At 41.6% G+C, this 27,819-nt stretch overlaps 1 protein-coding gene across 3 annotated transcripts in view; it reads right to left on the bottom strand.

The window, feature by feature from the left end:
- KIFAP3 (kinesin associated protein 3) overlaps positions 1–16,816 on the bottom strand; it is a 66,824-nt gene extending 50,008 nt beyond the window's left edge. Inside the window, exons 1-10 of one of the 3 annotated variants that reach the window (XM_085068503.1) lie at positions 16,662–16,816; positions 12,112–12,243; positions 10,712–10,866; positions 9,537–9,592; positions 8,898–9,039; positions 7,656–7,755; positions 6,777–6,901; positions 6,233–6,331; positions 5,353–5,531; positions 3,050–3,212 (exon numbers count right to left, since the gene is read on the bottom strand). In XM_085068503.1, coding sequence (XP_084924629.1) covers positions 3,050–3,212; positions 5,353–5,531; positions 6,233–6,331; positions 6,777–6,901; positions 7,656–7,755; positions 8,898–9,039; positions 9,537–9,592; positions 10,712–10,866; positions 12,112–12,243; positions 16,662–16,693 — 1,183 coding nt within the window. In that variant the 5' untranslated portion in view covers positions 16,694–16,816. Of the gene's footprint in view, positions 1–3,049; positions 3,213–5,352; positions 5,532–6,232; positions 6,332–6,776; positions 6,902–7,655; positions 7,756–8,897; positions 9,040–9,536; positions 9,593–10,711; positions 10,867–12,111; positions 12,244–16,548; positions 16,596–16,661 lie in introns of those variants that run through there. The other 2 variants (XM_085068504.1, XM_085068505.1) reach the window with 2 other exon arrangements.
- Positions 16,817–27,819: the final 11,003 nt, after the last annotated feature.

The raw sequence follows: 27,819 nt of genomic DNA, 5'->3' as shown, positions 1-27,819 counted from the left end.
TTTACATGAATTCTCACTTTAGGCAACTCAAGTCCTGCTTCACAAATACTGGCACATAAAGCATTCACACAGAATGTATAAAAAGGAAAGATCACTCTAAATATAATTTTTAAGTATCAAAACAAAGTCACAGTACAAAAAACATACTCTGCAGGGCCCTGGTGATTTAACACTTAAAAGTTTTTCTTAAAGAACTAAAGTCACACAAAGCAACAAAATCTCTTTTCAGAGCTCCTCAACCAATTTATGTATGGAAAAACCTCAATACAACAGACTGTATCTTATAAGCCTCCACAGCTCTGCTCCAGCTTTAGATCTCAAGTCTGATGCCAAACTTCCCTCAGCTGCACACAGCTCTTTGAGAGTCAGAGCATAACAAAGATCAGCTGTAATTCATTAATTTGGGTGCCTGCAGGGAGCAAGAGGAGCCTTGTCATATACAATACTTGAGACTTGTGAAGAGAAGCCACGAAAATGAGCTATTGGTGCTGACTGGCACAGCTACATGGGGAAGCAGGCATTGGCACTATTAAAAAGAAAAAGCTAATTAAAATGGAAACCAAGATTTAAGCAGAATTTCTCATGTCCATGCTTTCAACAGCAGCCTCAACATTCTGGAGTTCAATGGAAAGAAAGAAAGAAGATGGTCCTTCTCCATTATATCCACTGCTGCACACTTATTCCATTCCTCACAATTCAGTTGAAGCCAGTCCACTCCCACAGCTCCAGCCTCCACCTACACTGAGAGCCTTCCAGCGTCCCTTGGGAAAGCAGCACATCTTCCAGAACTGCAGACTGCAGCCACCTCTCTGCTCAGCCCTAAACCACTGCCTAACAAGTCCTTTAATTCTTTGCAATCTCAACTCTACCCTTAAACACCTACTATACTTAATTTACACTCATCTCAAAGCCAGTGCTAAAGACTCAAAGGCCCAGCATGCACAAATGCTAAATTTCAGGAGGCTGAGTCAGCACACTTGACCTCTTGGCATTAGGAGTTGTACAGGGACTTGTCAACAGCTGTTGTGCTGTGTTAGCACTTGGAGATGACCTGCAAATGTAAACTGAAGGGTACTGACTTGAATAATGTGTGTTTAATACCCAAATAACCTGTATAAATGGGGCATCTGGCACATGGTTGTTTTATTATTAAGGCTGCAGCCTTCTCTCATACAGGTTACACCAAGTGATGCATTTGAGAATTGCTTGAATGTACCAAGAGGAGCCTCAAAAATCACAGCGATGGCTGAAGGAAAAAAGTAAGACAGTAATTCTACCTAGATTTTCTAGTTAGTACACCAAAAACAAGTGTCAACCATTTCTACAGGGAGAAGCAAGGGCAAACCACCACATGCCTCTCTGAAAAAATAAAAGAGAAAAAACAGTTGGACACTTTCAAGACGAGAAAAGAAACACACAGTGAATATTCTGGAAGCATAAAAAGGACTTGCAGTAGATTACCCTAACAGCCACTTGAGGCAGAGACTGCAATTTTACCAGCCAGCTCTTCTGAGCTAAACAGCCTCCACACAAGCCTAGTTACAACTCTAATAGAATGGCATTTGAAAAGCAATTCTCCTCTCCACATTAGAAACAGACACAAGAAAGCAGGTATTTAACCAATGAGTTCAGTCTGACTCTAATATTAAACAGGGAATTTCTGGGAGCAGGGACTTCAGTGATTTGTGTTGTGCCATTGCCAGGGCTGACAAACCCCCAGATGCCCCCTTCAGACCACAGCACTATCTGCTGTATGAACAAAAGGGACAAGTTCCTGCTCCAAGAAGTTTACAACCCAAGCTGAACCAAACTTACTGACCAGATCCTCTCTCAAACAAGAGCAAATATATTTCCTCATCAGCTTCCAATTCTGTCACTTTACTACCAAACAACATTGTCTTAAAGATAAAAAGATAAAGAAGAGGGATTTCAAATGCCAATGTCCTAGCTCAGACCAAACATGGTTGTGGGACAGAAAGCATAAAAAGATGTGAGGCATTCCAGGAGGTATCAGGTAGCTGTTATAATAATCACCAACAGGATTAAGGCTTCTAAAGCACCATAAATTATCACTGTATTCACTAAACAGCAATAAGGTCATGTCGAGGTTGAAGTATAATTGAGGAGACAAACAATACTAAGAGTCAATACAATGCTAGAAGAGAAAGCTCTGATTCACCATTGCATTGCCCTTGTTCCAGCCACCATCTGGATATACTGGCTGGATTTAGCACATTCCAAACCCCAACCTACGTCAGAAGACTTTAGCAATGTCTTGCACCAGTGATTCACACAAGACAAGATCCTCTATTCCCACTCAGCAATCCTTAAAGCCAAAACCTGCTAAACCTTTAGTGTATCTACCAGAGCAGCCTCCAGGCAGTATCAGCCAAAGAACACACAAGGAGCAATGAAACTCCCTCTTTAGAACTCTAGCATACAACAATGATCAAATAAAAAAATCTTCTGCTTTTTCCAAACTCCTCATTGTTTCCATGGCTTTCCCCTAGAGACAACAAAAAATTTCACTTGTAACTGATGTACTTACATGATCTTAATACAAGACTGCCAAACTAAAAGTCTAAAAATCACACTGTCTAGAGTTGGCAGATTTCTGATTTGTTTGGACAAGTTACAAGAGCAAGCAGGTATATCAAGCTTAATTAAAAATAAATAAATAAATAGTTTATATCTCCATCAGCTGGGCTCTGTGATGTTCCTGACTATTTTTCCTAGGTGCTTCACCAGAATTACAAACATCATTCATGTGTCAGCCCATGTGGTTTTCAGGTAGCTACTGAAGTTATTTTTAAAGACTGGAAGACTCATTCTACAGTTTAAGAGAACCTGGGAACAAATCCACAAGAAACCTTTTAAACTTCCATTTAAACCTGTGTGTGACAAGATGATGTGAATGCTGAGAAGCCAGGACTGGTGAGGAAGTGGCAAAGACAAAAGAGACAAAGCAACTTTTACGCAGATCCTAGCATGATGCAAACAGCTCCACTGTCCCTGCTGAGGTGTCTGTGTTAGACAAAAGACAACATACCCAGGAGTGCAGTGAGTTTGGGAAGCAAACCAACATGGACCATTTTACTCCTCAGGCCTGTGTCAAAGGAGAGGTTTAGTAACAGTCGAAGAGTGATATTCAGCAGGTCTTCATGTTCACATGGTACCATTTTCACAAGTTTCTCAACAATATCCATTTCAACCTGTATATCAAGGAAAAAAAAATCCATAATCCATCCAAACTTACTTTGGCTTCAACATCCAATTTGTAGCTGTAATAGTGACTGTCAATGTATTCTCATCTGAAGGAGTTTTGCTTATGCCTTTGCAATTGAAATGTTGGTTACTAGGAAACATTAATTTCAAAAATTTTTGAACCAAACAGTTCAGATGTCTTGGAAATATTCCTCACAGTTGGAATACTGCAGGAATATGGTGAAGACATCAGTTACAAAACTAGATTGGAGTGAGGAAACTCATTTTAACTTAAACACAAGCAATCGTGCAGCAACTGCCAGTAGAGTCAAAGACAGACCCACACAAGAAAGACAGAAAATTGGCATACAAAAAGAATTTGAGACCTTTCATTACGAATTTCAAATGAACCCCTAGACAGAAGTGTGCATGTGCTCTCAGAAGAGGCATGCCATCCTGCATGTTAATTTAATAAAAGCATGAAAGTCATCTTTAAACATGTATCACTTTCAAATTAAAAAGTGGAATCCAGGAACTGAGAAGTGGTATCAGTTCCTGAGATCATATTCACTTTACCAGCCAGAAAACACATTTGAACATTGACTGGCAAGACTTCAGAAAGTTTTATCATGTTTTAAACAACATTTCTGTGCTTTTATTTGACATAATCTTTTAAATGCACTCATTTTTTTGTTTCCCAGATCCTTCTTTGGCCAGAAGGAGGCACATAAAATTACTTGGCATTCTTCAGACTTCTCCATGTATATCACCACACTAGTTATAAATAGACACTGAATGAATACTAAGAAAAGAAACTCCAGCTCTTCCCACACAGCATAGTGCAATAATCAAACAACTGACTGGCCAACAACTTTGATCAGAAACAATCAGATAGCAAGAACTCCTACCTCACTGCTTTGAATTTAATATGGCCCTTGAATACTCAAGGAAAGAATGTGCTATAAATACAAATGGATTATCCTGTTTTACTTAGAATCAGGTGCTGCACAACTCATCTTCGTTCATTTTGCCTTTGACATTTTTATATTATTGCCCAATATAAACATCAGAACACCTTCTCCTTCACTGGTAGCTTTCCTTAATAATACTGTGGAGAAAGAAGTATCATCTCTCTAATCAGTAAGGAATGCTCAGACAGATGACCTGAAGCAAACCAACATTTTCAAAACTGTTACAACACTCTGAACTGAAATCAATTCAACAACATTGTTTCATTTGTCTTTCCACTAAATGAAATGGAATGGGAAAAGTGTGCCAGCAAATCAGTGGGCTGGAGAGCTAATTCTTATTTTCGTAACTAAGTCCCACATATAAATAATGGAAATAATTCTTGTCTGTCATGTTCAGTGCACATGCATACAAAGGTCCAATTAATTCCCTACCACTTTTACACAGATCTTTTCACCTCATGATCTATGTGCTCCATTGATCTCAGATTACCTCTTGCATAAGGAAAATTTATCATGTTCATCCAAAAAATTGTAATAGAGGCACAAAGGTGAAGTCCAGCATCTAGTAAAAGATCAGTGAAGGAGACACTTGGCTAGAGCTGAAAGTCACAAAAAAATGATTCTACAATTTCAGAAGTGTAAGACTTTACAAAAAAAAAAAAAAAAAAGCTTATGAAGAATAACACTGCCTCCAGTTCTTAGGAGCTACTGTCAGCAGGAAGGAACAGACGTGAAGTGCCTCTGAAAACCAAACTGACATAGGAAATCAGTAAACTAGACAAGTAAACTCCAAAAAGATAACTACCTCACTTCCCAAGTCAATACATGGCAGAAACAACTGTCATGAGTACAGTTTGGGGGCAGAGTCATGGGCATCACCAGAAGTGGGGCTATGGCAAGACTCTGGGGTGCTGAATTCAAAATTTGAAATTTCATGTATCATATTTTGCATCATATTCTCTGTTTGGGATTAGAGCTCTTCAAAAATGTTTGCAGTATGTTATGACTGGATGTTGTGCTTCTTTTCTTTTATTCATTTTACTTGTAACAAAATAGGATAATCAGTGCTAGAGACATTTAGTGTGCAAACAAAGATGTCTTCCTCTTCCCTCCAACCACACAAAGTTTTCAGAACTCCAAACTTTCCAGCATTGCAGTAGAGTGCTACAAGCCTTACCATATCATTTTTGTTCTCCATGAAAATGCTGAGCTTCTTCAGGAAGGTTACAACGAGGATAAGCAGCTCAAAATTATCCCGGTCCAGTGCTTTCACCAACATGTGGACAATGTTCTTGTTTCTCATCTTCAGCTCAATGCGAGTATCCTCAGCAAGGTTCAGGAGCAGGTAAATTGCAACTAACAAAGGTCAATACAAATCATGCCAACACATCAAAACCAACTCAACTAAACAAGTCTCTATATACATTTTAAGTGCTGAAGACAAGACTTTCAGAAGCATTATACTCTCTTTTCAATGAATTTTGAAGGAAACTGCGTGCAAATGCTTTTTATTCTTCTTTAAAAAGCATTAAGAAGATTAATTCTAACTGTAGCTTTGAAAAAAAATTAAAATTATGATCACTAGAAGTTTTTTATGTTGTGTGGTTTGGTTTTTGGGCTTTTTTTTAATTTCAATTCCAACAGGAACCTTTTAAAAGCCCCTCTCAGGAAAGGTTTGCCACTCAGATAATTTCAATTTAACATTAAGTGTATTTTAATAAGAAAACTGAGATAGAATGAAATCTAGTCAATGAGTCAGATACAAGCTAAGTTAGGCAAAGTAAAAAATAACATATCACAAATACCCAACTCCCCCCAAACCAACATCATGAGCAAAGCAAAGGATCACCTTTGCTCTTTCTCTAGGACTGACAAATGACTTTTAAAATCATTCATAGTGTCAAACAATCTGATTAAATACTTGTCTTCTCCCTGTTCTGTGGCAACACTCTTTCACATTCAGTATGTTTAAGACGTCCTGGTTATAACAACAATCAAACAGAATCCCCCAGCCACGTTTACCTACAACAAAATAATTTGCTATTTGGATTTGGTACCTCTAAGCAGCTGCTCCTGCTTGACAACCAGCCCTTTGTATTTCTTGTAAGTTTTCTCATAGTCCTTTTTCAGGGTTGGATTTTCAGGATCTTCATCAAGTGAATTGCAGAAGTTAAGGAGTTCAGTGAAAAGTTATGCAGGTGGGATGAAAGTGTTACTCAACCACTAGTGAAAAGCAAGGGAGCTATGGAATACCCAGTGTCAAGATTCTACCTCAGCAACAGCTTGCTGCACCTACAATCCAGGCCATGATTCTTCTCTCCTTCTGGATATATTATACCCTCACAAGCAGCACAGATGTTCTAAGACATACTGCTGATAAAATCATTTTTCTTGTGCTGCTTTAGTAGCTTCAGCTTAACCTCTTCAGCATCCAAAACTCTTCACTCTTGGTCTTTTCTGTATCTGCAACTGTACTTTGCACTTTCTAGTAAATTCTACTGCTCTTACAGGAGATGCTGTATACTCACCTTGCATAACCCAACAACACTTACCAAGACAAGCCAGAAGCCATCAAGCTACTCCAGAGTATCAAAAGGATATCAGCTTTCTTCTTTTTAGCAAGCTCTTCCTGCCACAGCTCATGTCTCTTCAGTTCATGGTCTATAATATTCATACACAGAGCTCCAATTTTGTAGTGTGTGATTATTCCATGAAATTGAGAGAAACTACATTGAAGAAATAACACTTGTGAGGAATAAATGCCAACAACCCCATATCTGTTTTGACATCTATGGTAGCAATGACCCAATACTGTACCACACGAAATATTAAAAAAGGTATTTACTGTGTGCCTCATTATAGCACTTCCATGTTGGAAAATTATTTCAAAACAATCACAGTTTCTGAAAACATGGATATTTTTTCAACTTGTAGAAAGACAAGGAAGACTTTATTGTTCCAAGTCAAAACAAAAACATGTTCAAATTTTCAAGCATAAAGGAAAAGGTTTTCCCCTCAGCCCTGCCTTCCATACTGCATGTGCTTCAGAGCACTCTCTACTCATCAGAAACATAATAGAGACCTAAAATCAAAGCAAATGCAAATTCTGCTTGTATTATTTCTAGGCAGGGTATGCTGAAACACTGGCATAGCTAAATAAGAGCAAGCACTCACTTCAGTTTTGAACATTGTTTCTTCCCTGTAGGAAAGCTGATGGAAATTATAGGTGGCAGCTCAGCCTTTTATTTCTGACACAAAGCTATGAGTCAGAATCTTTACTAGTTTCTTCCCAGCTTTCTTACACACTGTCTCATCATGAGGGTTCTTTTTGTTACAAGTGATAACATTGAGGCGCAAGTGTGTTTCTACCTGTTTTTCCTGTTTCAGTCAAGTTTTGTAACGCAGTGCAGGAAACAAACAAAAAGCCTCTAAGCAGAGCTACAATCTTAATGTCCCTAAATCCAGGGACTCTACACTCACCTTGAAAAGCAGAAGAAAATGTAAATTATATTGGTAGCCAGTTCAATGCTTTGTTTCCAGTCTTCCCTCAGAACTCTAGCCAATGCCCCCATGGCAGTTTCTGAAGTGAAACAAGATTTAGAGAAGCATCAACATTTCATGCCCCTCCCTTTTTCTTGTGAGCCTCAGAATCTGAATACACCATGTTCTGAACCTCTCCATTTTCTAGTGGAAGATTTTCCCAGGTATCTCACTTTAACATGCATCACTGCTCACAAGTTCTGTTTGGAGACAATACTAAAATAGAGGACCCTGGGAGGTCATCCTGTCATAAACCGTAGGAAGCAGCAACATGGAAGGAAACTGCAACCAAACACCAAAGTAATCTTAAAACTACCACTAACCTCCAGGACTTGTGGCCTCTGCCAGCTCTCGGTTCCATACTACATTGTGTCTCCTGTCTAAAACACTGCAATTTTCATTTTCAAATCCCCTTTAAATTCTACCTTGACAGACAGTATTTCTCATCCTCCTTTCTATTTATTTTCCCCGAATCAACTTCATATTATTTAATAATTTGATTTATATATCTCTTTGTCTTATTTCGTCCCACTTTTCCATTCACCTTCCCCTATCTAGTCTCTCTTCATGTACACCACGTTACTTGATCAGAATGAGAAAGGCAGCAATGGGGCACATTAAGCACTAAAATAATTTCAACAACTCAGGGGGACAAGCCATTATTTCATGGTCCCCATTCCCATCCCATTCCATCTTGCTTGATGACATTGCAAGATGGGTATGTACTGAAGCCATCATTTACTCGAGGAATGTGAGGGTGGTAAGGGCTCAGCAAAAGATACAAAAGGAGCAAGGAAAGAAAATTACAAAATTAACTTATGTCAGCCTGAAAAACTTATTTTCAAAGCAGGTTTCCTGATCTACAGGATACAACAATACATTCTGGTCTCTAGCAGTAATGCCAGCTGAAGTTAATTTAACATCAAAATAACTAGGATCAGAAAAAAACAGCTGCATCCTCTAAAAGGCCAGGGAGACTTAGGTATTAGGCCCACCTAAGACCAGTCTGAGCAGCATCCATTTGTAGAGAGATCCAAATGGGCTTTGATGGCCACCTTATCATATATAAAGGGAAATAGAGCCCAGCAAACTAAAGAAAATCCCAAATTAGAGGTGAACTGCTTTTCCTTGGACAAAAATTAACAGCATATCAGAGAAATTACCACGTGGCTTTAAAATTACCATTTATAAGCAGCTCTTCCAAATTATCTGGATTCCTGGCCAGCTGCAGGATGAGGGCAGAGCCACGCACCTTGTCAGGAATGTCCTCATACAGTAACTCAATGTACTCATCCATGTCATTGATATTGGCAACTTCATCAATCTGAAAGCAGTCAGAAGCAAGGGTTTCACAAAGACAGATGGCTATTCAACACCAGCAATCACAACGTTATTCAGGCGCGAGACAAAAGAGCACTCAGCTTCTGAGTACAGATCTTAGGAAAAAATAAAATACAAGTTAAAAAAACCCAACACATGCAGAATCACTGCCAATGAACACCAGGAAATCTGAGGAGATATAATTACTAAAAACAAAGGATGCTCAGACACAGCTCCCTATGTCCTGTCCGATGTTCCAGACCTCAGTAGCTGTCCTGCTGTGTGCTATAGTTGGAGGTGCAAGTATGCAAGTCAAATATTTTACCCTTTATGGAGATAATATTTTTCCATTGTGCAATATTTCCAAACCAAGTTCTTTGTTTAAAAAAAAGAAGTGAAAAAACACAAGAATTCAGCATTTGCTCTGCCCTCCTCTCTTTCATAACTGCTTACTGAAGTAGTAAATGGGGTCTGCATTTCTCTTTTATCACCAACATTTACCTCCGTTCCTTCAAATGGGGGTGGATCTTTCGGCTTGCTGGTTTTCTCTTTCTTTTCTATACAGAAAAAGACATGGGTGCAGTTAAGTTACACACATTCACAGACCAAACACATATCCAAGTGTTCTCATAATAAACATTCTGGTTAAATCAAGGTCATTTGAGTCCAGCTGACCTGCCAGACTAATACAGGTTTCTGAAGCTGACCCGTCCCTAGGGAGCAAAGCAAACCCTCATGTACCTTGTGACAACTCAGCCTAAATGATCAGTTAGAGGGGATCAGCCCAATCAGCTGGGGAGACAGAGGGTAATAAACCTTAGAGCAAACCCAGAGTGACAACACTCACTTCCACAGTGAGATACCTCAGCAGCTTTGATTCTGGTTGTGCCCTGTGACACACCAAGACACAGATGTGCAGAGTGAAAGAGGGTAAAACATGCAAAGCAGTTAGAATCAAACCACATACATAACATAAGTCTTTTAAACTTGTCTCCCTAAGAACCCAGCTTGAGAACAAAGCTTACCATTTCATGGTTGCAAGAAACCTTGGCAACCACAAGGTAATGTAGAATTTAATGTTTAATATTAAACTGTCCCCTGGGCAGAAATTTTAAGGTGCACTTAAGAAATAAACAGGACCACCAAGAGGCCAGGAACTTAAGATGACATGACGAGAGAAATACCCCAAGCTGTCTGCTACACTGTACCAAAGCTTGTCAGACTCTGAAAGTCTCCAGCTTTTCACACAGCTCAAGTTCAGACTAGGCACACTGTCTACCCTTGCAAAGGTGATGGCAGAGATCTTTCTAAGAAGAACCTCATAAAGACTTTTGATGTCACTGCAATACAGACTCAATACGAAGAGGCTGTACCAAACAGCAGAATCTGTACCTCTCAAGTCCTGCTAAAGCTCAAGGTAGCCAGTAAGAAATATCAATAGTAAGTTTGACCAAAATAATAAACTTTGTCTGTTAAAAAGATAATTTCCGCCAATATCACTCCAAGATCATAATTTTTTCCAAGTGTGATTAAACCATACATCTGCCCTACTGTCACTGTCCCCAGAGGACTTGTACATCACGCACATTGGGATCTCAGCAACAACCACTTCATGCAGTAGTTGTTCGAGGCTGAAGCACCCTAGTCCCAAAATTCTTTGTTCCTGCACTATTTACCTTTTCCAGCTGTGGCATCTCTGCGGTTCTGCAGGTAGTACAGCAGCTGTTCTACTTCTCCAAGCTTGGAGGGATGAATGAGCTTGCATTCTTCAACAACCTTTCGAGCCAGGGAACCGATGTCTGTATTTGCATTAAGACTCTTCAGCCGAATTCTGCAATACAGACAAGTCTCTTTTCAGTTTTAAATTTTATCTTCAGACTTTTGATTATGTTTACGCAGTCATGAATTTTTTGAAGCAGAAACTATCCTGATACACTCAATGCTTGTGCCTTTCATGTCAAAGTGATGACTCTGAACTCCAAACGTCAAACAGATTCGATGGAGCGTAACTGTCCGTGAGTTGACAAGCAGCAACATTAAATGCAGCTGTGTGAACAGATCCCTTACAATCATCTTCAATGCAAAAGACATACAATAAGATACAAAAGACAGTAATTGATTTAAAATATACCCCATAAAAAGTGCACAGGACCACAGAGGAGTACTGCACACAAAAAAGTCCCAAATAAGAAACAGTTCTGGGTGTTGACTGCACAGGAAGGTTTTTTTGCAGTGCCAGGAGTCTCTCACAGCTCTGGCAGAGCTGCAGTCAGGTCCAAAAGCAACGAGCAGCAAGAAATCTCTGTGGGCATTAACAACAGGGTGGAACAAAAAGGAATTCCACCACCTTGCACATGCAAGTTATACTGATTCATCTGATGACAGAAGAATGCTTCTGATATCTTCGAAAATTCAAGACAATTTAAGGATTCTCTTTTCTTTTCCCCCCAATTATTCTTCTTACAGGCACTCACACAGGTAGCCACTTCAGCTCAAATTTTCAAAAGGACATCAGGATAGAGATAAAACCCTCCTAAAATAGGTCCAACCTTGCAGCTTGAAAACTGAAGTTATGATAGTTCTCTGGGCTTTCTCAGTGGGGAATATTTTAATTCTCTTGAAAGAAATTACCGGGCAAAAGTAAAATGCAGATAACTGTAGTGAATACACTGGCTGGGGAGGGGCAGATCAAAACAACAGGAGAGCCAAGAGCTGGAACATAAGGCTCACAGGAGGTTCAGTGGTATTTCTTGCTCCAACATGAACTACCACTTGCACAGGAAACAATCACTTTATTTTTCTCTGCCTCAAATACCCATCATGTAAAACAGAAGTAATACTTTTCTTTACAAAACACCTTAAAGGACGTGGCTGAAAAGCAATTTACACCATGTGTTTCAGATGTTAACCTTCCCAGGCACATGTTACTTCCTGGCTTTGAAACCCTCTACTAACCCAGCACTAAGTTCCACAAGGATTGGAACCTACAATTTCTTAGATGCAGGTGATACTCTAAGTTATTGAATCTATGACTATGAAGACCAAAAAAACCTATCAGCTCTTGCTATGACCTTACATTTTCTGGCATTCTTTGCGTTCCCCCAGCATGGGGTCTCCCATCTCTCCCAGAATCGTTGCTTCCACTTCATAATGGACAATGAGGGCTTTCTCAGATGGATGCACATCTATGTTACCTCCTTTTACCTTCCTGTCATAAAGAGAAAAAAAAATAGATTAAACAAAAAGCTCGGAAAATGCACCAGAGCAGAAATCAATTATCTGCCTCCTATTCAGATCCTAAACCCAAGCACTGCTCTCCTTCGCATCATATTCCATCCCACACAGCTGCACCAAAGCCAGTGGAATACTCTTGACTGTTACCTCTAGTACAGAAACATCCAAGCCACTGGTCAAGCCCTAGTCACAGAAATCAAGTAAGGAAAGGAATCAAACTTATCCTGTTCCACATTGCCACAATGAGTAAAAAGACGCATTTCACCAAGCAGGTGAATTTCCCAGTTGACTCCTCATTACCTTGTCAGTATTGACAAATCTTTGTCTAATGGCATTCATTTAGTGCAGTCATTTACAAATGAATTTTTTGTCTCTCTATTGGCTAACTCTTAGCAGTTAAAATTCTACCAAGACTGAATTACAAGTAATTTGAATTTCAATTTAACTATTCTCTCCTGTAGCACAAACCTCTTTGTTGCTGTTCTTCAGCTCATTGTGCCTGCTGCCAGGCTTGAGGGATTACAAAAATCAACAGGTGCCATTAGAAGATACAAATCATGTCTACCTGCTTTTCTACAGCTATAGGCACTTGGGAAAAGTATTCTCCAGGAAAGCACTCTGAGTATGTCAATGCCAAAAGGGCCTGTCCTGCTCTCTCCTCCTCTGTGCCAACAATTCTGGGTCCATGCAGACACAAGGATCCTGAGGAAAGGCTCAGATGTATGAAGATACACCTCATTTCTGTTTTCAAGCAGTGGCAGAATCACATCCAGACAATCCAGTGACACTTTTTTCTTTATCGGTAAAGGTGACACTTGTTCCTTTTCCACTTGGTACAGCCAATTGAATATGAACAGTCATGCCACAAACCAGGCTGCTAAAACACTGCAGATTAAAAACACCTCTAAAATGTGGGTTTGGCTTTTGGGATTTTGGGTGGGTTTTTTTGTTGGGCACTGGGGTTTTTTTAGACAGATCATGTCCATAAAGAGAATTACAAGTGGCTTTATCAGTAGCCACATCAAAATCCAGGAGATGGCAGGTAGCTGTGGCATTGGGTCAATTAGATAAGGGAAAACAGCCTCAGCACTGGAAATGTCAGCAAAACCAGATGCAGCCTGTGGTGTAATCACTCACAGTGGAAAATGTTTGAAATGTGTCTCCATCTACCCAGCTACTCCAGCGTCCACTTTCCTTTCTGCAGAATACAACTGCAAAATATACCTTTGTCTTGAGCTACAGCTGCCAAAAAAACCCCACCACCCACAGAAAGTTCTGCTGTGGGAAATACAGCAGTCCAGTTCAAGTACCAGTCTTGCAAGGACATAAAGCTACAGAGCAAATAAATATATTTCCCTGCTACAGAGTAACATTTTCTATAAGATTATAGCAGAACTCCATTTATGATTTGAGATTTTTTGAAGAGATTTGGGTTTGTTACCCTTTAACAGTTTAGCAGATGTTTCACTGCAATATGTTCTCTATTCTCACAAGGTCCAGTCTTGCAAGACAGAAAGCTTATGACAAATCCATTTCAAAAGAATCCAGCTCTCACTCCACACCTCCAAATATATTTCTCCCATATTAAGACCTATCAGGAGATGCCAACTGCAAACACTTAAGCACCTGACAGTGAAAGCTCTGGTTAGTGACAGCTTAGTAATACATACAGATATTAAGAAAAGGATGCTTAGAGAACAAGTGAGCCTGAAGGAGTTTGGTAAAATTTTACAAGACAAAAAGCTGAACTAACAGCTCATCCTTGCCAAAAGGATTAGATCTTCCCATGTTTTCCCTGCTCCTGGCAGTCACCTTGGAGTTCAACATGAGGGCTTGTCAATCGCTGTCACAGTCAATTTCAGCAATCCAACAGAAAATTCTCCACTTTTTGGAGAGAGGAAGTTTCTCAATATGCAACAGAACTAAAGTGCTCTATAGAAAAGGAACAACACTTCCTATTTATCATCAGGGAAAAGAAGGAGTGGAAACCTCCTCCTTTTGGCAACAGTAAACCACTGATGAGCTTAGCAACCAGGAAAGCCTTAGCTTAAGACTGCTTAAACAGTTTTAGGATTTCCCATATTTAATTTTTTCCTTAAGAGGGACAGATGGGTAAACTGAAGAACTTACAGCTGCAGAGATTTCCTGCCCTCTCACGCTGACAAACATCCTCTCTGCCTGAGCTAATGAAGTCACAAATCAATACACAGTCAAGTTCCCTCTCTGAAAATCCTACCTGGTGAAATGCTTGAGGACCTACACTGAAAATGCATTACCCAACCACTAAAGTTTTTTGTTTGGAAAACACTGCATTTAGATTGTCAGCATCACAAGATAAATCTTTATTTACAGAAAAAAACCATCCTCCTCCTGCCAAATCAACAAACATCTTCTTTACTGATTTTCTACACATCTTGAGTCTTTTAAATGTTTTACACATAAAACATTTAAAAGTACAGACGTTACAACCAGTAGAAGTGGCAATGCACTGGGGAGCTCTCACGCACATCAGTCTGTCCTTTCACTTCACTGCTTGCTTTGTCAACAAGAACCCAGTTCAGTACAAGGTTTGAAAGAGGAAGGCCTTTTCTACAGACAAAAGCTGGGCTAGCTGAGCCCACATAACCAAAGCTGGAGTGTTAATATCCTTTATTAACTAATTCCTTTAGAGAGAAAAAGCAAAAGCAAACTATCCTAATGAAAAGTGTGGCAAATGGTGCACATGGGTAGGGCTGAAAATCCAATAACAAATCCCAGCAAGTCAGGCTTGCTGGGAGGGGGAGTGCTCACGGAGGACGACAAAGGCAAACAGGGAGCAGAGGAGTACCAGACTTGCACACCAGCTTGGTCACATTAAACAGCACAGCAGGTGCTTTTTGGGTTTGTGGTCCCAAAAAAGAGAGAAAACTACACTTGTTGCAGGGATGACTACAAAACAAAGATTCCTCATAATCGCATAAGATGGTACAAACTGAATATGCAAGGCTAAAAACAGGCACTACTCTAAAGTTAACAGCTATTGATTTAATTGAGGGTGGTCATTTGATTTTTCCCTATTACAGCATTGCTATGACAGAACAAATGTTCTGAGATTATCAAGAGGGGTTTTTTCCCCATGTGGTTGCTAAGTATGGGTCTTAATATGTGGCATATAAGGGGAAAAAAGGCAAAACCTAGACAGTGTTAACAGGAAATTCTGATAATACTAATAAATGGGAAGGAAGTGAAAAACAAGAGAAGACCAGGAACTCCTTAGGATTCAAGATGTGATTAATAAAATCACCCGTATGACAGGAGAAAATGACACTGTTCACATGTTATATTTGAACACAGGCCTGGATGATCTGGCATCTTTTGGGATTGAGTCATTTTTCCCCTGAAACAACTGATAGACATCCTACAGTTGCCAACTCAGGCCCTATTCTTTAGGCTGACTGGTTTCACTGCCAAGTGGACAGATAAAAGGCACCATTCATCACATCTGGACTATCAAACCCAGATCATACACTTTATACACCACAGCTACCTCTTCCATTCATTCCAGCTCAGTTGTCCCACCCAATCTGCCATGCCATACTCTTAACATCTCCTCTGAATCAGTTAATATCTCCCAGCTGCTCCCTGAACCTGGCTTTACTATCTCTTATCCCATCCCTGATCCCCAAAGCAGCCACCTGCCCCATCCCAACACCTAACACACACACGACTCTACCCACTCATCTCCTAGTAGCATCTACTCTCTCAACTTGCTGTCACTTCAGTGCCTCATCCCAAACACACCATAAAATGCCACTCCCAGACCACAGCACGCCTCCAAACTACCACCTACCCCCAAGAAGCACCCACCCCATCTCTCAGCTATCCTGCCTTTGCAACCTTGACTCTTCCCTAACCCAACCTCCCAGTCCTCATCCAAGTCTTTGGCCCAACAGACTGGGGCAGGCTGAGTGGGGACCGCCTAAACAAATCCATCTCCCATTCCAAGCCTTTCACTCACCTTACCCAGCACACCACAACCTCCAGTCAGCTTCCAAACCAGCCTCTCGTCACTCCCCATACCTCCACCCACTTCAACATCTCCCCTCTCAAAACACTCGCCATTGTCACCTCCCCATTTATAATCTCCCATCCATCCCCAAGCCAGTCCTCACTACAACCAGCGACACCTCAGCCCCACACTCCACCCTCTTCTTGTCCCCCACCCCCAGCTCCCCTGTATGCCCCCAACCACAACCTCCCATCCTCCCCTCCGCAACACCTGTGTCTCCCACCCCACAACCTGACACACTTCATCCCTCACGACAAGCTGCGGCGCCTCAACCACCACCACCCCCCACCACCGTTCATCCCGAGCACGAACTGCCGCGCCCCACGTCCATCCGCCCCGGTTACCTCTTGAGGTACCGGGCATCCTCGCTCTGCATGGCGGCGGTGCGGGGCGCGGAGGGGCGCTCAGGGGATGGGGGGGCGGCCCGGGCAGGGCGCGGCCCCGCGCGCGGTGCTCGTTACCAGGGAGAGCGCGAGCCCCGCCCCGCCCCGCCTCGCCCGGCGCGCGCGCTCTGAGCACGCGCCGCCAGCCCCCGCGCACGCGCGCCTCCCCACGCGCCCCCCCGTGTTCCCTCCCCGTTAGCGCCCCCTGCAGGCGCGGGGGAGGCGCTGCCCTGCCCTGCCCTGCCCTGTCCCCTCACGGGCTCTTTCCTCTGAGGGCGTCAGGAGAACGGGAGAAGCAGGCGTTTTTCCCTCCTAAATATGCACACAAAAGTTAAGTTTCTGAACTTCATACAGATACAGCTTGATACATTGCGTTTCTGAGCTTCACCTATGGTTCAAGCTGGTGGAGACTTGGCCGAGAGTAAGAATTGAGGCGAACTGAGGCTACAGTGGAGGCAGGTGGGTTGGTCTCCTTTACTTAGTTTTCTGTATTTATTTAGTGCATATTATTCTGAAATTGATACGCATCACTGCCATCTCCTGATAAATTATGAAATGGGCTTTCAGTTAATCAGTTTGTTGGTTTTGGCGAGAGGTACTTGAGGACGCTGCGAGCAGCAGGAGTGAGCGCACTTCATGTTCACAGGGTCATGGCGTGGCTGGGCTGGAAAGGGCCTCTGGAGGTCATCCTGGCCAAGCCCTCTGCCAAGGCAGGGTCACCCGGAGCAGGTGACACAGGGATGCATTCAGGTGGGTTTGGATTGTGTCCAGAGAGGGAGACTCCACAGCCTTCCCAGACAGCCTGTCCAGTGCTCTGCCACCCTCAGGGGAAAGAATTTCTTCCCCGTGTTGAGGTGGAACTTCTTGTGGTTTAGTTCATGGCCCTTGCTCCTTGTCCTGTCACTGGACACCACCAAAAACAGTCTGGCACCATCCTTTTGACACCAGCCTTTGAGAGATTTGTATGGATTGGTGAAATCCCCTCTCTTCTCCAGCCCAAACTGTCCCAGCTCCTGCAGTCTCTCCTCATAAGAGATTCTCCAGACCCCTGGTTGCAGTATTTAGAGGAAGATTGAAGAAGGGCTCTTGTGGTGTCCTGCCCCATTATGGCCACCTGACCAGGTCCCTGGTCCTCAGCACCACCTCTTGGCTAAGCCCAGCCTTAAAGAAGCCTTGGTGTTTTGATACATGATCCTCTTGGGTCAGCAGCGGTGCTGCTCAGCCACTGACACACAGGGTATGGGTGTGATACTGCTGTAGCTCCAGACTGAGGCAAAGTGGCTGCAAATCCACAATCATGCTGGAAAAGTTACACTGTACAGCCAGCACCTGAGTCCTCTGTCCCTTTATCTTGTTTCCAAGCCACTCTAAATAACAAGCAAACAGCATCATACCCAGGAGGTATCAGAAAGGATCTAAATGGGCTGTCGTTTTCTGGAGTGCTCTTTACTGCCCCATTACATACAACTGAAAATTCTGTCTACCCGGAGTCACAGGGGTAATAAAGAAACATATAACAGACAACAAAACTTCTGGTTTTATTGCAGCAAAATATTTAGCATAAATACTTAATGTCTGCTGATCCTATTAAAGTCTAAGAATTTTTATACTTTCACAATATGTAACTGAGCCGAAAAAAATACTTTGTAGTATCCACACAGTGCCCTGCCTTTGTTTTAACAGAAAATGGAAAAAGAAAGTACCCTGTGAAATATGAAGTGCTACCTTAGTGCAATGAGCTTACAAAACATTGCTAGAGTGTAACACCTTTGTTACTATGCTCATTCTATTTTTATCACAGTCATGTTGTCGTAAAGGAAAAAAATGTAGCTACCTAATCAGAATGATAATTCTCCAGTGATTTCATCAGTTCTCCAGATAAGCATAAGCCAAACATTAAACTCTGAAGCCATATAAATAGTCTGATATTTACTGAGTACTAAATACCTGACAATCTCCATTTATTTCACTGAGAATTCATCTTATTTGTCTGGTCACATATGCCTATGAATGGAGAATAGCTTTAGACACCTATTGAAAGTAGGTCAAAGATTACAAGATGAGAATGATACAAAAGAATGTGAGACCTGAAAAATACAAGAAAAGGAGCATTTATTCCAGTGAAGTGTGCCACAATGTTTGGGCTAAAATTGGCTGTTTGTCAGGGCCTGAAAGGACAGCAGAGCCTGGCTCAGCCTGACAGAGTCAGCTTTGTAGGGATTGAGCCACCAGCACTGCCAAGATCAGATAATTCTGTCGGTCAGTGACAACCAGTTGATGCTGGGTTTAGAAAACCACATGGCATAAACACCAAAGCCCACGTATTGCATGGTAGATTCTTTTTAAATTAAATTGTAAAGCACATGCTGTCTGAGGTTTTGTCCTTGCCCTGGACTTCTGATGTTGTTTTGCAGTTTCTTTTATCCCTGTCCTATAAGTGTGATGAGGTTTATGGGATGAGACTCTGGAGATCCCCTCACCTGCATGGTAGAAGTGTATGTGAGGAGCAGAAGGAAAGAGAGGATGGGTTTTGAGGCAGGAGGGCAATAAAGTTGAAAAGAGAAGCTGGAATGTACAGGATTTCTGTGTTTCTACTTTTTCCTTTTGTTTGGGTGATTTTGGGATAGTTTGGGTTTTTTCTTAGAACAGTTGTAAGAAATATTGGATTCAGGTTGAAGAAGAGACTTTTTGTTGTGCGGGAATATAAAGAAGGGTGGGAAAGAGCATGAGAGTTGCAGAGAAAATCAGAATAGGAAGAGAATGGTGGAGGAAGTTGCATGAAGAGAAGGTGGGTGAGAGGAGTGAGGCAGGAAGGAGAAGAGGAAAGACAGAACTGTGGAGTGTTCTCAAGTGAAGTATATGGTAGAATATGCGTAGATGAAGTAATTAGCAACATTTTTATGCTAAAAAGCCCAGATTTATATTTTTTGGTCACGGTGCAGACAGATGTTATTAACCAGATGGACAGAATACACTTTGTGACGTTGGAGCAACGCAACCACACTGCCTCGTGGTAAACTTGATTTTGTTTCTTCCTATTTATTCTCTTATGACTGAAAAGTACTGATACTAGCACTGATTATTAAGTCAAAAAAGATGTTTCCATTGTCTTTCATGAGCTGTTGGTATATGACAAGACTGCATGTTGAAATTGCATTGGGGATGATTTCTTTTACATCACTGTGAAAAAATATTCAAACAAAATAACCAACACTGTTTTTCTGTAGCAAATGGGATTGTTAAAGTGTAGTAGACTAATCTTTTGTGTCTTGTGGAATTGAGAAACCAAAGCAACCCTTAGATTTGTAATCTTGCTCTCAGGAAAAAAATTGGGTGGTTTTGAAGGAGAAAATGGTCAATATGGGATACTTTTCTAGACCTTGTAAAATGAACTGTGCATAAAACTCCTTAAGGCTCTTTATTAGCTAAAATAAAGTAAAGCAATCTGAAAGGATGACTTCCAGGAAAACATGTGATTAGACTGTGCAGCTCAGTGGGGGATGGAGATGATGTTGTTCTGATGTGCTGTCACACAGTAAGTGACTGAGGAATGGAGGTAATAAACCCTGGGCTTAAAAGTTTATACTGGGAGGAGGAAGTGAGACGAGGCAAAGCAAAATCTGATATGCAAAGGGAAAGTCTGGCTTAACTCTTCTGGATGAAATTAATCTTGGAGCACAGATCAAGGTGATTCATGAATGCCTTTTTAAACAGCAGTGACAGGGACATCTGTGCAAGAGAAGGGCATTTTTCTGTGAGACACATAATCGTGCTGGCAAATCCTGGATGTTTTTGTTATCCTTGAACATGAGCCCTCACAAAAAAAGAAACAAGAGTCTCCATGAAGAGCTTTGTATTTTATAATATATTTAATCCAACACTAAGCTAAGTAAATGCATCAATTTGCAATTCATTCAAACCAGGGAAGAAAAGTACCTGTAGTTTTTTGTTGTTTGAGATGCAAAAAGAAAAATCTAAATATGTGAAAAGAAGCACAGCTCTTCAAAGAGCTTTCTTCGAAATGTTCACTGTAGAGAAGAGGGTGCTGTTTTCTCCTATAGTTTTTTGAAATCAGAATTGCTGCCTTCCATGGCACCAATCTTCTTTGATGACCTTGTAGCTCCTTCTGGAGCTAAATATCTGGAGATATGATATCTGGAGATATGGTAAAGTAACCACAGACCTTAGACATAGACTAGAAGAAAGACTTCTAGTGTCTGACTTGAGGCCAATCCTTTAAGAGGGAAATTTGCTGAGAGGAAGAGCATGTTGTGTATTTTCATAGCATCTTAGAGTCATGTAGGTTGGAAGGACCTTTGAGATCAAGTCCAAGAATAAACCTAACACAGCCAAATCCACCACTAAAATCACATCCCTAAGTGCCAACCTATCTGTCAGTATGTTCTGGATGTGTATGTTCAGTATTTGTGCTGTGCTAGGATTTGCATATTTCTCCTCATTTTCTGGCAAACAGCCCAAAAAGATTAAATATAGAAGTGTCCATACAAGAACAAGCAGATGGCCTCCCTCTGGTCATGTCATCTTGTGACCCTCAGGGACAATGATGGGGATTTCTTGTGCAGAAATCCTGGTTCTGCTGATATCAAATGAGAGTTTACCCCTGACCCCATTGGGGACAGAATTTCACCTCTTAATGTTTATTAGATGCAGCAGGCAGAAAGCAGACTCATAGCTATAAAGGCAGTGACATTTTATGGTTCTGACTCTGCAACCACTCAAGCACATGCTTAATTTTGCCACAGTAATAAAGTTAAGCACTAGCTAAAGTGTTTTCAAGGAGGGGTCTCTTTTACACTTGAACAAGTCTATATTTCATCATAAATCAGGAATTCCTCCCTTTCAAAAGAAAAGGATTCTGCATGTGATCATCAAATTGTTTCTTCTTTGCACAACATAATTGCCTTTTTTCAGTTTTTTTCCAAAAAAAAAGCAAAGGGAGAGTAAGGAATGAGTACCTCAGCTGAAGTGTTGCTCTGGTGACATTTGACTTAAAGTAACTAATTTCAAATGGATTCAAATGGGAAATTTCTATTTTTCAACAATTTATTCTCAATACTTCAGACAGTGGCTATTTTCTTTTAAAAAGTGAAGATTTTGCACAACACTTTACAGCAAAAACCTTTAAGTTTTTAAACTGTCGTGGACAACACCAGCATTGTTCTTTGTATGAGAGAAAATCCTTCTCCTTTTGCAGATAGCAGCATTTGTGTACTTGTTTCCACCTAATTTTAGCCAAAGCACGTAAGGAGTGTAGCAGAGTGGAAGTGCAAGGAGAGGCATTCAGGCTAGATGAATTCAGGCCTGAAATAAAGCATAAAATTTTAGTGGGATAGCACTTAACACATGGAATGACTTACCTTAGGATTTATGAGTTGATGCTTCCCCATTATTACCAATCTTTATATTAGGAGTTTAAATCTAAGGGAATGTGGATGAGTGTGCAGTAAATCCTTTCACAGGGTCTGTCCTGATGCTAATTTGTTTTATTTACGTCATGGAAGGAACCAAGCAGAGGCTGAACTCGTGTTTGATTTAGTGCACTTGCCCCTTCACCCTGCCTGGTGAAGGAAAAGCGGGAGAGCTGTTGGGGCACCTAGAAAAGACTGTCAGAAGAGGGTGGTGATGGTGTTCAAAACAAGGGGTATGCTGTGGCACCAGGAGGCCTGAGAGGTGGAAGGGAACATGCAGTGAAGAATATTCCTTCACCCTCCCAGCCATGCTTTCCAGAAGCCTGGAAAGCACTGGGGGAAGAAAGAATTGGGGTCTGGTCTGGCTGGCCAATGGGTAAAAAAATACGAGAGCCCAGGAGTTCAGCTCTGGAGATTACTGGTTCTCAGGAGCTTCTGGGTTACAGTAATGGAAGTTTTACAGTGCTGTTGAGCTGTGTGTCGAAAAAACAATCCTTCAGCTTTCAACTAATTTAGTTTCCATCTGTAAGTTGTTTAGGCAATTCCCCTTATTTCACTTTCCCTGTTTAATTTTGGTCTGTATGCTTTTTCTTCATTACACATCCTGCATGTACATCTGTACAGGCACAGAGAAGCACATGGGTGTAACTGAGGATTTTCCATAGGCCTGGAAAACACAAACGTCACTGATGTGCTTTGTGGGCAGAACAGGGTAATGCTAGATTACTGAAGTCCATCCACAGGCTGGTGGCATTTTCCTGTGGTCTGTTCCTCACACCAGTGTATTTTACATAGACACAGCAAGAGTGAAATACATAAATAAAAAGTACTTTGTGCTAAAAAACTCCAACTCGGGCATTGTGTAAATGTCTGTGTTTTATTTTGTACAAAACTCAATTTGCTACTGGATTTCAGATTTCAAAGTTAGCATGTTAAAGCTGTCCTTAGTTCACCCAGCTAAGCATCTCATATGGATCAGAAGATTTCTCTGGAACCCAGGGGCGTATCAGTTGTTGTGGCAAGGCATGGTGAGGTGAGTTAATTAGTAGCATTCCAACATATCCTGGGCTTTATTGGCTAGTAGTGAAGAATCCCAGAAGAGGGAAAACACTGTAATTGTGCCAGATCCATCCTGTGTTTTCCATAGTTTTGTTCCTGAGTTTTTTTCATGTGTAGTGTCTCAGTGCCAGTGCTCATTGTCTCTGAAATTAAAAGCTTTTCACATAAAGGGGATTATGAGATTAAAAATATTGCTCATAAGGAACACATTGATCCTCGCTGGGAGGGTGACAGACATAAAAACATCAAATTACTGATGTCACCAAATAAAACTAATTTAGAAGATAACAGTTCATTTTTAAACAAATAGTGGGGATGTATTAGATTTACAAACTGCAAGAACTTTCCTTCCCAGTGTGCTCATTCTTCATTTATCATTTTATAAGAAAACCCCTTAAACTAAAAGTTAGTCTCATACAAATGTCACTTGCTAGCTTTCTTGCTAATCCAGAGGAAATATTATCCTAGTGGTCCCTGAGGTCCAATGTCTAGGTGTTGGATACATGATAAACTTACTTGAAGCTTTCTCAGTGAGATATAGTCCTCTGGAGACAGCTGTGGATTTAATTTTTCAAGCTTTAGTACAACCTAACCTCTTAAAAATAAGATTTAAGTTTCCCTTGTCAGGTCACTTAAGAGTTTCTTCTTTTATTTTATTTTATTTTTTTTTCTTATTTCCCTCCCCTGCTACTTGCCCATACTGTTAATCCCCAGCCTCTGGAGAAAACATTTAACTATCTCAAACCTTTCATGTCTTGATCATTTTTTGGTTCCAAAGGACAACACACTTACATTTGGCTTTTGAATTGTTCTGGTCTGAGAGCTTATCTAGAAAGTATCAGAGCAAAGCAGATAGTTTCCAATCTTGATCATGTAGGTTTCTACTTCAGTTCTGAACAGCGGTGTTTTTTGCAAATTTTGAGCCACTCCTCTGTGTAAGAGCAGTATTTCACACTAAGAGGTGTGTTTATAGTCTCTGCAATCCATCTTCCTGTGTGTTTATGCTGTCCAGGAGTTGAGTTTAATCTAGTTTTCTTACCCCTTGATACTTACCACTAAGTTTTTCAGAAATGGAAAATTTAATGTTCCAAGGCATGCACAAGATTTAACTGGTGAGTTCTCTATATTGAGAAACTCCATAAGACTCAGAAACAGGATAAGGATGAAGGCTGATCAAGCCAGAAATGTCACATACACTGAAATGTATATGAAATGCAAGAGAAATTATGTTCCTGATAATTTTACTGATCCACAAAAATGCTGCTCACAGAGCCTTAAACGCCTCATCTCCCTGGTGCTCACACACACACACACACACACAGACACACACACAGACACACACACACACACACAGGGTTCTGCCAGACTGTTCCTTCTCAGGAGCTAAAGGTGCCAGAGGTCTTTCAAGGTCCCTTGTCATATTTTTCCCTGCAGTCAACTTTTCTTTTTTCCTTTCAGCTCGTTTTGCTTTGACTTCCTCAGGAAATTAGTTTTATCTTGCCTTACCTATCCATGCATTCATCAGGTCTTTTCTCCCTCCTTCTTAATAACCTCATGACACGTTGGCCAAGTGCAATCACCACTGAAAGACATGGACAGAGTCTGGAAGCTGAGTAAGTTTCTAGAGGTTTGTGTGCTCTGGCTGCCAGGTAGATGAGGCAGAGACCCGTGGTAGGGACTGTGCTGAGGGAGAGTTAAACAGAGTTCAGCTTTTTGGCAGCAGTGAGGGGTCAGTCCCTCCATGCACACTCAACAGACAGACAGACAGCACAGAGGAACTGCTGGCCAAGCTGTCCCAGAGCAGCTCCAGACTGGCTGCAGCACAGGCAGTTTCTTGTCCAGGGTGGATGTTTCCCAATAGATGGCAAGTGAGAGGAGCTATGGGGCTTATTTCAAATAGCGCCAGAAAGACACACATCTGAAAGAAACTCTCATGTTGCTCTGTGGCTCACAGAACAACATATTTTCCAGTTTACTTCTAACTGAAAGAATGTTCACCACCAGTGCTGTGAATTTGCTGCTGTGTCAGATCAGGGAAATGCCAGTCTGATGTTTGCCATCCAAGCCAACAGCAGGGAGAGATCCACAGAGCTCCAGATCTGAAAGTCTGGATCTTTACATCTCCACCTCTCTTAAAAGAGGTGCAGATTGAGAAGGTGAAATGATCTCTTTCATCCATGGTCTGCACACAGCACTCACAGTTCTGTTGTTACCCATTGCACTCTCCCTCAGGTTGGAATTTCTCTTTTGTCAGGATGTTCATACTCCACAGAAAGGCTGTCCTCTCCTGGCATCACCACTCTCATGTCACATCACCAGCATGTGCCCTGGTATTCCCACACTATGGGGGCTTCATGCCTGGGCCTACTAAGAGTTCAGGAAAATACTTGTTCTGGTTCTGTGCAGGAGCAACCTATAAGTGCTAAGAGCCAGCCAAAGCATATTTCCTACCTAATGGATTTAGGCTGTTCCCTAGGCTCTCCTGCCAGTGGCTGTCAGACACAGGATAACTGGGCAGTAGCTCTTTGGTCTGAGCAGATGGGTCAGTCTCATGCCTTAGGTAGGAAGGATCCAGCTGAGAGGAAGTAGAAAGGCATGTTTTTTCTGGCAGTGTTGTGTGTAGAAGGAGCTTTGATGGTGTGGGTTGCCATCTTTCTTTTGCTTTGGAACTGAAAATAAATCCTTGAGAGCCTTGTTACCAAAGCATTTCTGGCAGTTGCATGCCAGAGCTGAAAGACATTAAGGCTAACTTATCTCCCACTTGCCCAGTTCTCCCTGTGGGGTTTCTGTGTTGCTTTTTGTGCTGTTTCCTGAGTGTGCAACATCCTCTTCATTCTCGCTCAGCAAACCACTATCCCCTCTGGTCACTCCTTAAAACTTTCTTCTGGTTTGCAGTCCACAATGGCTGAGACAGGCAGTTTCCAAGGCCCCTTCCTCCTTGGTTAGAGCTCTGCATTCTTAAACAGAGCTTTGGGGGAATAGGAACTATGTGCACTCACACGCACAAGGCTACAGCAGAGTTGATCCTGCATTTCCCAAAACCCACAAGCCTCACCATTCAGCCAGGATGAGGTTTTTGTTAGCTTTCACCTCAAAAAGGAGCTTTACCCTGTGCTTGAGCCAACAGAGGGCAATAGACTCAAAATTCAGTATTGAAAAGAAATGCTTTTAAAAGATGACTCTGAGCAGCCCAGCCCTTACTGTATCTGGAGTCACATATCACAGTGAAAGGCAGCATTCCACACTGGACCTAAAACCTTCTCAGGCTCCATCAATTAAACCACCACATATGGGGTGGAAGAGACTCAGCAAGGAACTCTCACTGTGGTTCAATGAAAACCAGATGTTGTGGGCACAGCTGTCATGCTTCTTATCAAGAACAACAGAGCAGCCCCTGCTGCAGTTTCATCAGGAGCCCTGCCCTTCCTTCCCTTCATCCTCAGCACTACTGAGCATCCCTAACCAGAACCAAATAAAATCCTCACGGCCAAAGCATGCAGGAGTTCCCCCAGATACTGATATTTATGTTAGCATACTGTTTGTGGATCTCCAAATCAGGGTCCTGCTGGGACTGTCACTGTGCTTGGGACCCAATCTTCAGGCTCCCACTCCCACCTAAGAGTGGCTTCACTCACACCCTGTATAACATAATTTAGTGTTGGCACCAGAGCTAGAAGGATTAGAGGGAAAGAAGTGTGTATTCCCTCCATAGGGATAGAGCTCTGGCAAATTTCAGTTACATTAATTTTAATGTACTTACCCATAGGGCTCACAGGCCGTGTTTTGTTGCTTTAGATGGAATTCCAGATTGCCAAATTCCAGTTGTATAAATGATAACAGATTGCTGCTGTGACTGCACCCATGAGAGCGCATGGGAATTGTGCAGGATATGCCCTGAAGGGTGTGAGTCATCCTGACCTACAAGAAGTGAACTCTGCTTTGGAAATGTCATTCAACGCAAGGGTTTCTCCTGAGACATCAGAAGTCCTATCCTCCCAACGTTGGGTCTTTGCCCAAGGACTTGCTTTGCTCTGCATTCCCTTGCCACAGACGGATTTTGCAAGACTGACCAGTCTGCTGGTGACATTATTCTTGTTTGCACTCATAAATGATAGGCTGAAACCAAATCTACCTGAATCTTAATTGCAATTAAACAAGTAAAAAATTAGAAGGGAAATAGCCCTGCAAACAAACAAAAACATTTTGTTTGGCCTGGCACAGAATTTTTTTCATGTGAGAAAACAGCAGTATTTCAGTTTCTCATCAGCCGAAAGCACTTTTTTTTTTTTTTGTCAATTCCACTGTCAACTCAAAACTAAATTATTTTCACAGTAATAGTTTTGAAAACTGCTAAGTCTAATTGGACCCATAAGTGGTGTTCAGGATTGTGACTAAGAGTTCTGGACCCCAGCAAGTCAGACAATTTGTGTATCCACTGTCACATTGCTGTTTTCCAGCTGACACCCAGGCAGGGGCGTTTGCTGCTCTGAATAAGCCACCGAAGCTGCAGCCAGAACAATCCAGGCAGCAGTCAGTTGTAAAGGTTACCAGCTGCCATCCAACCTGCAGCTGTTCTTCACTGCCCTCAGAACTGCACGTGTGCTTTCTGCCCGTGCCTTTTCTGTCGACAT

The sequence above is a fragment of the Lichenostomus cassidix genome, chromosome 8 (genome assembly GCF_008360975.1).
Source record: "Lichenostomus cassidix isolate B80296 chromosome 8, HeHo_3.0, whole genome shotgun sequence".
Taxonomy (NCBI): Eukaryota; Metazoa; Chordata; class Aves; order Passeriformes; family Meliphagidae; genus Lichenostomus; species Lichenostomus cassidix.
This window is presented reverse-complemented; position numbering and strand designations above follow the sequence as displayed.